Below are 12,708 nucleotides of genomic sequence, written 5' to 3' on the forward strand. Positions count from 1 at the left end.
CCGACTCTATGATTTTTCTTAGTTTTGGTGAATTGTATGTGTGGACCCAAACCAGTTTTTGATGGCTGCATTCTTTTGAGGTGAAAGACAAAGGAAAGCCAGGTGCCAGTGATTCACCTCTGTAATCCGAACTACTCAGGAGGCAGATCCCAGGATAGAGATTCTAAGCCAGCCCCTGCTGCTTATCTTCAGTTACTCACCAGAAACTCAGAAGTGGTACTGTGGTTCAGGTGGTAGAGCACTAATTGAGCAAAATAGTTAAGGGACAGGTCATAGGCCCTGAGTTTGGGTCCTACTACTGGCACCAAAAACCCAAAACAACAGCAATGAAGAATTGTTGGCTGGGTTGTATTTTACCAAATGTACAGGAGAATGAGAACTTGGAGGAAACAAACGATTCCATGCCAGGACTTCAATGAGAAAGGAGAGGTGGGCACACTGCTCAGGAGTATTCATCTTTAGAACCTACCAGAACTTGGTTTTCTGTCAATTAAATGAAAACGACAGATTCTAAAACTGCGAAGAAGTGTCCTGGATAAAAGTTGTAGATAATACAACAACTAACGCTCACCAGCAATACGAAAAGCTTGCCCAGTCTTGTGGAAGCTGACCCCTGTGTTCAAAACCATTTTCTGGGTTAGACGGTAGACAGGTTAGACAGGCTCCCCATCCTGTAATCATTTCGTGGGCAGTTGGCATGATAAGGTAGGTGGTATGGGCTGCGTCCTCCAGGGGCAGCCTGCATTGCTGAGGACTGGGTGCGGGCCCCTTTGGGCACAGCCATGGTGTCAGGACCTGTGCACACCAGTGTGGCTCAGAGTCTGAGGTCAGAGGCCATCACTGGGCTCTGGGATCTGACAGCTGAGAAGTTGTATTTTCTGTGTCTGCACACTGGTCCATCTTGGGTTTTGCCACTGGACCCAAGACAACACTGACTCAGAAGAAATGGTTGGTGACATGGTAAGAAGAGCTGGAGGCATGGCTCAAGCAGTAGAACACCTGCCTGGTGAGGCATGGCGCAAACCCGCTGCCATGGCCTAGACATGTGTGCTTGCTGTTGTTCTAACGTAGGTGCCGGGGGCCCCATCTAGACCCAGAGGCCAGCTGGCCCCCGGCCCCTCGGCGTCAGAAGCCCCGAGTCCCCATGCAGCCTTTCTGCCAGTACTTCCTGACTGCTATTCTGTGGGCCACGAGGTTCAGAGCCGTGGGCTCTGTGGCCAGGTGTGCGGATGCCTGAGCGGCGTCTTCACTGGGTTCGTCCTGGTTTGGATTGTGTTCAGTGTCATAAACATCCCCCCAGTGAGCAGTCTTGAACAACAAACAACTCATTCCACTGTCCCGTGTCCCTGTAGGAACCTGGGTGTGGTTTAGCTAGATCCTCTGTTCAAGACCTCTGGAGAGAGAGAAAGAGAGAGGGAAGAAGAGGAGAGGGAGGTAGGGAGGGCACTTACCCATCAGCCTTGGCCACTCAGCTTCAGCGCCTCCATGCCTGCCTGCAGAGTTTGTTAGCATTTCCTTCTGCTCCAGAGGCAGCCAGCCATTCAGGCAGCAGCCCCAGCGACCCAGAGCCTCTGGTCTAGTCCCTGCGGCCCCGCCCTCTACTGCATTCTAAAATTGCGGTCCTTTTTCTGAATGTAAATTGATGTAAATTGAGGAACATAGAAAGGGAGAAAACACTGCTCACGATACTCTGATTTAGAGATAATTACACTTTGAACAATGAAATCATATTTCTTTCCAGTCTTTCCCCTGTGTTTTTATAGTTCACCAAGATCGTAAGAACATTATTGTACAGTCAGCTCTCCTATATTGGCAGATTTAACCACCCACATATCAAAAATACTTGTTTTTTGTGGTCAAGGCTTTGTGCTTGCTAGACAGTCATTTCACCTTGACTTGTGCCAGGCCTCTGGCTCCTTTTGCTCAATTTCTTTTGAGATAGTGGCTCACTTTTTCCCTGTTTGGGCCGGTCTGGATCACAGTTCTCCTATTTGTGCATACTATACAGCTGAGATGATGGCCATGTGCCACTGTGCCAGCTGGCTGCTGGCTGAGATGGGGATATCTCGTGAACTTGCTGACCGGCCCCGACTGTGGTTCTCCTGAGCTCTGCCTTCTGGCTAGGACTTCAGGTCTGAGCCTGGTGGCTGGCATGTGCAGACTCTCCTCCTCTCATTAGGAATAGCGTGTGAAGTATTTAAGAGCATCCGGAGACAATTTAAGCAGGGGGATGTGTAGGTGGTGTGAGAATAACACACCATTTTCTGTAAAAGGCTTGTACAGTGTTTTTAGATGTTGGTACCTGAGATAGGTTCCGGAAGCATTTTCCATGGTTACTGATGGATGGGTGTAATGCTATCTTTCTCTCAGGTGTCTTAAATCTTACTATAGGAATTTTCCTTTGCTTAAGCCCCTGCCCCGATTTCTGGCGTGTATTTTGGTGAGGTGTCAGAAGTAGTTTGGGACTGCAGGCTATGCAGGAGAAACTTGGCTTGTTGAGTGTGAAGGGTGAAGGTGTGCAGATGTGAAGCTGCACAAGTGTAGGTGTGTGGGTATACAAGTTTGCAGGCATTCAGATGTGGGTGTGCAGGCATTCAGGTATGGGTGTGCAGGTATTCAGGCATGCAGGTGTGGCTGTGCAGGTGTGCAGGAATGCAAGTGTGGTTGTGGAGGTGCAGGCATGCAGTTGTGTGGGTATAGGTCTGCAGGTCTGCAGGCATGCAGTGTGAGTATGCAGGTATGCAGGTGTGGGTGTGCAGGTGTGCATGTGTGCAGGTGTAGGTGTGCAGGCATGCAAGTATGCAGATGTGGGTATGCAGGCATTCAGGTATGGGTGTGCAGGTGTGCAGGCATGCAAGTGTGGCTGTGCAGGGGTGCAGGCATGCAGGTGTGGCTGTACAGGTGTGCAGGTATGCAGGTGTGGGTGTGCAGGTATAGGCATGCAGTTGTGTGGGTGTAGGTCTGCAGGTATGCAGGCATGCAGTATGAGTATGCAGGTATGCAGGTGTGGGTGTGCAGGTGTGCATATGTGCATTGTAGATGTGCAGGCATGCAAGTGTGCAGGTATAGGTGTGCAGGCATGTAGGTGTGCAGGCATGCAAGTGTGCAGGTATAGGTGTGCAGGCATGTAGGTGTGCAGGTGTAGGTGTGCAGGCATGCAGGTGTGGCTGTGCAGGTGCTCAGGCATGAAGGTTTGTGGGTGTAAGTGTGCAGGTATGCAGGTGTGGGTGTGGAGGTGCAGGCATGCAGGTATGTGGGTGTAGGTGTGCAGGTGTGGTACAGTTGTGCAGGCATGAAGGTGTGGCTGTGCAGGCATGCAGTTGTGGCTGTGTAGGTATTCAGGTGTGGGTGTGCAAGTATGTAGGCATGCAGGTGTGGGTGTGCAGGTGTTCAGGCATGCAAGTGTGGGTGTGCAGGCATGCCGGTGTGTGGGTGTAGGTGTGCAAGTGTGCAGGTGTGGGTGCGGAGGTCCAGGCATGCAGGTGTGTGGGTGTAGGTGTGCAGGTATGCAGGTGTCGAGGTCCAGGCATGCAGGTGTGCCTGTGCACATGTGTAGGTGTGGGCATGTATGTACAGGTGCCTTGAACCTGCTTAGAACCAGCAGCTTGTGGTGGGCCTTGTCTTGATGGCTGGAGTCTTGACCTATCGGGCTGCTGTAACAAAATGCCAGACAGCGGGAATTGTCCCTGCACCAGAAGTGGCTCTGGTGGCTCCAGTGTCTGTGGGGCCAGGGCGGAGCATGGAACGGGGGAGTGGCTCAACCACAGCCAGTGGCCCGACCTCAAAACACCATCACCCCAGTACCCATAGGATTGGGTTCCACCAAGGACCCTGGGCAACCTTACACCTCCAGTGGTTGTAGATGATGGAGTGCGGTCACGTGTACGCTTACTCACATAATGAAAGAAACTTGTCTGAATTTTCATAAAATAAGTGTCCTTCATTAATTACACTTAGTGGAATGTAGTAAGACTGCCTTTCCTTAAAAGTCCTTTCTCTCTTTTTTTTTATTATTTTATTTTTTATTTTTAGTTGGTCATGGGTCTTAAGCTCAGGGCCTGGGCACTGTCCCTGAACTCTTTAGCTCAAGGCTAGCATTCTATCACTCGAGCCATAGAGCCACTTCCGGTTTTCTAGTAGTTTATTGGAGAAAAGAGTCTCACGAACTTTCCTGCCCAGGATGGCTTTGAACTGCGATCCTCAGATCTCAGCCTCCTGAGTAGCTAGGATTACAGGTGTGAGCCACCAGCGCCCGGCCTTTCTCTGTTTTAATTACTCCTAATTTAAGCTGTGTGCCTTCTAGTCAGGCTGAAGTAATGATCAACCACAGGCTAGCTCATTGAACCTCAAGTTTTCACTTTTAAAAATTGTGGTCAATTATATAACAAAATCTACCTACTGCCCTGATTGTTTTCAAGTGCTTTAGTCCTATTTAAAAGCATTCGCACTGCAGGGTGTGCCCAGTGGCTCAGTCCTGTAATCCGTGCTACTCAGGAGTCTGAGATCTGAGGATTGCTGTTTGAAACCAGCCTGGACAGAACAATCTGAGAGCCTCTTATCTCCAGTTTACCAGCAAAAAGCTGGAAGTGGAGGTGTGGCTCAAGTGGAAGAAGGGCAGTCTTAAGTGAAAAAGCCAATAAGCAAGAGGGTAAGGCCCTGAGCTCCAGCCCTGGAACTGGTGCCCTCACCAAAAAATAAGTAAAAATAAAAATAAAATCCTGTGTGGCTCACCTCCATTTTATTTTCTCCTCTGTGAACTCAGCTGTTCCAGGTCCCCTGTGTGCACGGAATCATGGATTCTGTCTTTTGTTTCTGGCTATGCCATCTGTCTTAGTGTCTGCAAGGCTCATCCATCCGTGCTTTAATGTGTACCGGAATTTTCTTCTTCTTTTTTTTTTGGGGGGGGGGTGGTCCGGTTGTGGGGCCTGAACTCTGGGCCTGGGCACTGTCCCTCAGCTGTTCAGCTCAAGGCTAGTGCTTTACCACTTGAGCCACAGCGCCACTTCCGGCTTTTTTCTTTTTGCTTATGTGGTACTGAGGAATCGAACCCAGGGCCTCGAGCATGCAAGGCAAGCGCTCTACCACTGAGCCACCAAAATGAGTACTCCCTCGCATCCGTTCACCTGTCCTTGGGTGTGCTGCTTCTTGTCTCTGGCTCTTGTGAGTTTTCAGTTTAAATGCATTGCTTTGATTCCTTTCAGGGCAAGAAGTTGCCTTACCACCTTGGGGATGACGCGGAGGAAGGAGAGGTGTCGGATGAGGACAGCGCCGACGAGATTGAAGATGAGTGCAAGTTTAAGCTGCACTGCGTGAGTCACACAGGCGGGGGCTGGGGGGGCAGGGGCGGGGCCCCTCTGGGCACCTGGCAATCAGCACAGGTTCCAGGCCGCGCCGGCCTCCTCCTCCCTCGCAGGAGGCTCTGGGCTATAAGGGAATTTAAAGGAAATCACTGCGCACCTGCACACAGCTGCTCGTTTACTCCGTCTGTGAGTCCAGGTTTCGTGTGCCTTAGAACTGGAAGGAATGTTCTCGATGCCCCATCTGACCCCGTCCCCACAGACAAGTCCCCTCCTATCTTGACTCAGCTAAACTTCAAATTGCGGTCGCAAAAGTCAGTGTCTTTCAACGCTAGCCTGGTCTTAACTCCTGCCTCACGCTCCTGTCCAACCACACTCCACGACCGGGCAGGTCAGAGCTCCTGCGGTCCTGCCCGCTCCCGGGTGGCCCCAGTGCCTGTCAAGGCACAAGCGTCCACATGGTGATTCATTTGTGATGTTGTCAGCAACACAGCATAGAATGGTTATTTCCCTTCGTGGGCTTCCTGGCTGGAGACCCGCCCTGCAGAAAAGCACCCTTTTCCCACGTCCCCTGGGGCCTCCACAAACCTGGGGGAACGCAGGCTTGGGGACAAGGGTGAGCCCCAGCTCACCCTGGCTCCAGTGAGGCCAGAGCCTCAGTACGCCTCAGGGGATGTGCCTGAGGCCTGGGACTCCATTGCTGCCGCGGTCTTCTGGGTGGAATTCTTTTGGACATCAGGGCTGTTATTCTGCCCTCTAAAACCAGATCCATTTTGTATAAATTCCCCTGATTGATATCATTGCCCTGAGCTCAGCGGTCGTTGAACTCAGCAGTGTATTATTAACAATCTTCTCTTCACTAAATTGTGCTGTGATTGCCTGTAAGAGACTGTTTCCGGAAGGAACAAGAGATAAGTGACAGCCAAGTCCCGCCAATGCTTCTGTCCTGGGTTTTATTTATTGTAAAGTAGTGAAATGGAGAAGAGTAAGTTGAAGTGAGGTCGGGGGGGGGGGGGGGGGAAAGGGGGGTGGGCGGGCACTTCTTTTTTTTTTTTTTTTTGTCAATCATGGGGCTTGGGCACTGTCCCTCAGCTCTTCAGATCAAGGTGAGCGCTCTACCACTTGAGCCACAGCACCACTTCCAGTTTTCTAGTGGTTTATTGGAGATAAACATCTCACGGAGTTTTCTGCCCAGGCTGGCTTTGAACCACAATCCTCAGCTCTCAGCCTCCTGAGTAACTAGGATTATAAGATTATAGCCCGAGCCTGGCTAACCTCTTCACTTCTGATAGCTTCTCTTAAGTCAGTTAAATACCCCCAATTGGGTGACAGTTACAGAAAAATTAAATAGGTTTTACACAGCTGAAATGGTTAACATTTCAGTTTCTTTTGTTGTTGTTGTTGGTGACCATGTGGCCTGGGCACTGTCCCTGAGCTCATTTTGCTCAAGGCTAGTACTCTAACACAGTGAGCTACAGCACTACTTCTGTTTTTCTGGTGGTTAATTGAAGATAAGTGTTAGGTTTTTAAAAAGAGGTATCCGAGTAAGAACTGCAGCACACACGTGGTATTCAGGTAAGGGGTAGGTTTATTCAGTAGACCTGCTGGGACCAGGCAAGGTTGGCACTCCATGCAGTTGGGAAAGGCCTGGGAAAGAGAGAGTTGGGAAAGAGAGGAAAGAGAGAGGAAAGAGCTAGAGCAGAGAAAGAGCAGAGAGAGATAGATAGAGCTAGAAAAGAACAGCGAGAGAGGTAGAAAAGAGCAGCGAGAGAGGGCCTCTGGGCCTGGGCTAGGCCTTATCTAGGGTATGGGTGGAGAAAGGTGTGGCCACATCAAATTCAGATGTGACCTCAGCGGATGCAGATGTGACCTCTTCCAGGTGTGCCAGTTGCCTAGGTAATGCAGGTACTGGGTGGAGACTTTGCTGCGAGGAGGGTGGAGTCTGCTAGCCATCCAGGAGCGGACCTTACAATAAGATTCTCACACTTTGAACTGTGAGCTTCAGATCTCAGCCTTCTGAGTAGCTAGGATTACAGGTGGGAGCAACCAGCTCTGAACATACTTTAGTTTCTTATTTACTCTTCTAGATATTTGCTATTTTTGTAACTAGTGACTTGAAGTATTGGATAATTAACCTTTTTATTTTTACTTTTCACTTGTTCATTTTGTTCTTGTTTTGAGACCTTTTTTTTTTTTAATGTAGCCTGGGTTGGCTTTGAGTTTGCAATCCTCCTGCCTCAGCCTCCTGAGTATTAGGAGTGCAGGAGTTCATTGCGGTGCCTGGCTAGCTGTATTTTGTAAGCTTGACTTTTCATTACTGTACACCTTGATTCCCAGCTCTCTTGGCTACCAGCTCAGAGGCTGGAAGCACAGAGATGCCACTATGTTAATGTTTAAGGAGTACTGTTTTAGTGAAAATGAGGGCTAGGCTTTAACTATCATCCCAGTGTGTCCATTTGTTCCTCGAGTCGAGATCAAGTTCTACTTTGAAGCTCCTCTGGTTTCGAATGTGGTTTTCTGATGTGGTTTTCTGGGAAGGAGCTGGAGTCCTGCCTGCTGGCTGCCTCAGGCGGCACACAAAGCCTCCTGTTAGTTTCTAGGCACCTGTAGCTAAATAGACATGGGCTACAGCCCTAGCAAGGCAACATGAGATTCTCTGTGCATTCAACAGTTTTTTACCGAGCACCTGCTATAGGAGATGTGTTGTTAGCATTATAGGTTTTGGGAAGAGAGATCTTTGTCAGCAACATGGACAAAAGCTATGACTTCCATGAAGTGGTCCACTGGTCCATTATGGGGCCAGAAGAAGGTAGATAAGAAATGAGCCAGGTTAATACAATATATACTGCATTAGATCATTGTAGGTGGTGAGCTATGTGCTGCTGTTCATGTATGTGTGATTACATTTTGACTCTGTGTGTACATACATGTGAAGGGTTTATTCGCTTTGGATGGATGCTCCAGGAAAAGTGTCAAGAGCAGATCTGGAAGCAGCGAGTCCGGGAGGCGATTCCTCTCCTCGCTGAGAAGCCCGTTTTGTGGTTGCCAGGCATTCCCCAGCCTGGGAAGCAAAGCCGGAGGTGGGATTCCTTGCAGCCCTCAGTTCCTCCACCGCAGCCTCAGGCTGTGCTAACGCAATGCAATCCCACTGTGGCTGGAGTTGTTGCAACCTTTAAGCTTTTCCTGCCTTGGATTGTTTTGTGGCTTTAGCCATAATGCAAATCTGGCTCATGCTATGGAGCAAGACCAGTGTGTTCAGGAACCCAAGAATCCCACAGCTCCCGGGCATAGTGGACAAGTTCCTTTCACCCACAGTACAGTGACCTGGCAGCTTGGTCCAGGGTGCCAGTGGGCAGCCACTCTCCTATGCATGGGTCATCAGACGCCGGTGTGCCTCACAGCCTGTCCACCCTACATCCCACCTGCATTGCATTTTTCCTCTTCTGATGTTTTTCTGTTTTTTTTGTCTTGTATTCACTGAACATATTAGGGACAAACATCAGCTATATCCCCCTCCCCCCATTACATGGAGGTTACCCACAAACACCAGGCCTCAACCTACACCACATGCACCTGTCACAGTAGTGGGTAAGACACTTTCACACTGCACTGATACTCTGAAAGCTGGCACCCATCTCTCTTTACACCTGTCTACCGTTCCCTTCCCTTCCCACTCCTTAGCTCTGGGCTCATCTTCCTTTCTAGGCCACTCACTGGATGCTTTGGACCCTTCTAAGGTGATGAATCTTGACACTCAGCCTCAGAGCCCTCACGAGCAGCCAGTGATGCGTGACCTCTCAAGGCAGCGAGGGCTTCTCCCAAACATGCCTGTGTGGGGCGGCAGGTCATGGCCTCGCATGGGAGTGGGGAAGTGGGGAGGAGGACTGGAAGAGTCCGGCTGTTTCTTACCATGATAATTGGTCCTGGATCAGAAGAGAGTGAGCTGAGGGGGCTGAAGTAGTGGGCTGGAGTGAGGGGAGAGGGTGCAGGGGTGCAGGTGTGCAGGAGAAATGGCTAGCAGCAGCAGCCCACAGGTCCGGGAGATGGGCTGGAGAATGGTGGGGGAGGCGCTGCAGAAGGAGGGAGAGTAAGATGCAGCCCCAGCTGCCGGATAGATGCCCCAAGAAGACAAAGGCACAGGAGCTGCTGGGATTCCCCCCCATTTCCCTTGCTTTGTTTTGAAAGCAAAATGCCTCAGCTTTGACTGCTTCAAAAAGGGGGGGCTTTCCAACCCCCCCCCCCCAAGGCCAGGGTTTCAGCCCAGAGACGATGAGGTCATTTGCCCGGGAACTTTGCTCACTTATCTGGTGACCTCCATGTGCAAGGATGCCGCGGACCGGGTTCTGTCGGGACGACGGAGGACACCTAGGGGAGGAACTGGAATAGGTGGGGAGATGGCAAACAGACAACTCACACACAAGAGGAGTGGATGCTGAGTGCTGAGTGCTGAGTGCGATTTAATGCAGAGGATAGCAAACTTTTATAGCAAAAAGTCTCCATAAGAAAGGGCAAAAGGTTACATAATCTTGCTGAAGGGCTTCATTCTTGGGTGGTCACCAACTGGTCGCCTGAAAGGGCAAAAGGTTACACAACCTTGCTGCAGGGCTTCATCCTTGGGTGGTCACCAACTGGTCGCCTGATAGGCACTTGTTTCCGGCTTATCTCTAAGAAATATAATGGGTTTTGATGTTTGTCACCAACTAACCATTACCTTATTTCTATAGAGGCCTTAACTGTCCCATAAGATCTTTTCTGTTCCTTCTTTAATAGTAAACACCAAGGAGACTTAGATTTAGCAAGTCTCTTAGTAAATGAGGAAGTTCTTTCTCCTAAGTAGTTATCTCAGCAATTGCCATACATTCTTTCTGTTCTAGCCGCGCCTACAGCTTTTTGTAAATCTCTTACAAACAATTCCTTCTGCTGAAGTGACTTTGTGAAACCCCCAATACTTTTATATTTGCTTATGGCTTGTCTACTAGCCTCCATAAGAGGGGTTTCAGGGTAGCACTTAACTCTGGTGAGTTAGTCATATTTTTAAGACACTCATCAGATTTTGGAGTCGTCAACACTCTTAAGAAAGAGCTTTGAATAAGGGAAACGTTGACAATGAGCAAGTACAAAGAGCAGTAGAAACAGTAAAAGATTAATAGGCACTCTTATGAGGAAAAGATAGGCAGAAACACATCTTTTCCAGGGGTTTTTGCCAGCCTTTTCCCAGGAGTAGGCCTCTTAGAAGCCCTATTCTCCGAGGTAGACTTCGGTGAAGTCCCAAAACTTGGAGATAGGTTTCTGTAAAGCCCCATTCTCTGAGGTAGACTTCGGTGAAGTCCCAAAACTCAGAGATAGGTCTCGAGGCCCCTATCATGGTCTGATAGATGGTTTCCCATGCTAAGCAGACTCTACTGGGGTCGGCGTGGCACAAGGACACACTTGTGTCCTCTAACCTCTGACCCACTTCTCTCCTCCCTGTGCTCTGTCTCAGACTCAGGTGGGGTGACGCTCTGCTTCCGGAAGGATGCTGGAGACCAAATAAGGGTGTGTGTGTGTGTGTGTGATTGGCAGCGGAGGGAGCGATGGGTGAGAGGTGATGCCTCAGAACAGTGGCGTGTGTCCTCCGACAAAGCCCTCCTGACCCGTCCAATTGCACTCCTGCCCCCCTCTCCCACTGGCCCCTGGCCCCCAGCAACACCGCGCCGCCAGGCCCTGGGGTCAGGCTTGGGCCTCAGCTTTGCTTCAGTACTGCGATTAGATGAACTCCTGGACTGAATGACACTATTGTAATAAACCACAGCCACACGTGTATTTGTTCTTCTGGGCTGTACATTTGCCTATGTGTGTATGTGTGTGCGTGCTTGCGTGCATGATGGCACACATGCACATGCGTGAGCGTGCATGCATATGCTGTCAATCGCAGAGAAGAAAAGAGATGAGCAGGCAGGAGCATGGGTCCTGGGGCAGCCCCAGCGCAGCAGGCGTGAAGGGGAGGTGCACAGCTCCTGTGCGGTGCTGCTGTCCTCATGTGTGACTGGCGCTGGCCACCCTCACTTGGCGCAGTCTCATCCTGCCTCTGTGGATGGTGACAGTCTGTTTGCCCAGCTCCTCCCTTTCTGCGAGGCTGCTAGGTAGGGAAGGAAGGAGGCTATTTGTGGCTATTTGGAGCGCTCCGTGTGACCCCAGCCTCTCTTAAATTCATTTCTGGCCATGTGTGAAACCCACTGACTCTTCTCCACACAGGGCCTGTGGGATGTGTTGTGGGCTTCACGGTAGGAATAATGCTTGTTGGACATGGAGTCCGCTTGGGCTCTACTTTCCCCCAAGAGTTCCTCTCTTTCTACAGTGAGAGAAGGCAGATGGCTGCAGGGTTGTACCAGACAGGAAGTGCCCCGTGCTGTTCCCAGTCCAGCAATTGCCAGGTGTGTGTGTGTATGTGCATGACACGCTGAGAGTCTGTCTGTGAGGAACAGGTTCAGTTGCTGTGTCCGGCTGTGGGGTAGGAGCTGGTGATGGCCAGGGTGCAGGGCGTGGGGTGTGGGGTGGCTCAGTTACTGTGTCCTGTGTGTCTGTGCTCTGAGGGGCAGCACAGGCCTATCTCAGTTTCTCAGATTGTGATTTCTTGTCCTTCACTGTACCATATTTGTTACAAATGGCACGTTTGTGGCATCTCTACGTCTAGCAAATCCACCAGCCCGTTTTCCAACAGCATGTGGATAGGTTATGCCCCTAAAGCATGCTTTGGCAGAGACCTGATGTTTCAGAATTTTCCTTATTATATCTGATATAGTGACCAGTGATTTTTTTTTTGGTTGTGGGTCTTGAACTCTGGGCCTGGGTACTGTCCCTCAGCTCTTCAGCTCAAGGCTAGTACTCTACTTGAGCCATAGTGCCACTTCTAGCTTTTTCTGCTCATGTGGTGCTGAGGAATCGAGAACCCAGGGCCTGCCTCATGTATGCAAGGCAAGCACTCTATCACTGAGCCACCTTCCCAGCCCACCAGTGACCTTTAAGATAACTGTCATCTTTACTTTGGGGTTCTATGTAAGATGCTGACATCCAGCTGTGGATGTGTGTGTTTTCACTGCTGCACCAACCAGGTGTTCCCTGCTCTCTTCTCTCCCCTGGAGACCCAGTAATACTGAAATTAGATTAATTAATAACCCTAGAGCTGCCCCTAAGTGTCTAGATGAAGGGAAGAATCACAGGACTGCCCCTCCTCTAGGAAACCTCGGGTGCATCCAGGCTCACAGGACAAACTCTGCTCAACTGAAGTCAGAAGCCAGACGTGGCAGAGTTTACTAAGCAAAACATAGGGATGCCGAGATAGTCCGGGCACAGGCCTCTTGTGCAAAATTGTGGGCTCAGCTGCCACCACAAAGGGAGGCATGGAGGACATACAATGGGCCGCTCCCTGAGT

General features: G+C 50.2%; 1 protein-coding gene across 1 annotated transcript in view; it reads left to right on the forward strand.

Annotated features, from left to right (window-relative positions):
- The window catches only part of LOC138812152 (1-phosphatidylinositol 4,5-bisphosphate phosphodiesterase eta-1-like), a 115,510-nt gene that overhangs the window by 74,878 nt on the left and 27,924 nt on the right, over positions 1-12,708 (forward strand). Inside the window, exon 11 of the mRNA XM_070000080.1 lies at positions 5,202-5,309. Within this exon, the coding sequence (XP_069856181.1) occupies positions 5,202-5,309 (108 nt within the window). The remainder of the gene's footprint in view (positions 1-5,201; positions 5,310-12,708) is intronic.

The sequence above is a fragment of the Dipodomys merriami genome, unplaced genomic scaffold (genome assembly GCF_024711535.1).
Source record: "Dipodomys merriami isolate MVZ:Mamm:240054 unplaced genomic scaffold, mDipMer1.0.p SCAF_56, whole genome shotgun sequence".
NCBI lineage: Eukaryota > Metazoa > Chordata > Mammalia > Rodentia > Heteromyidae > Dipodomys > Dipodomys merriami.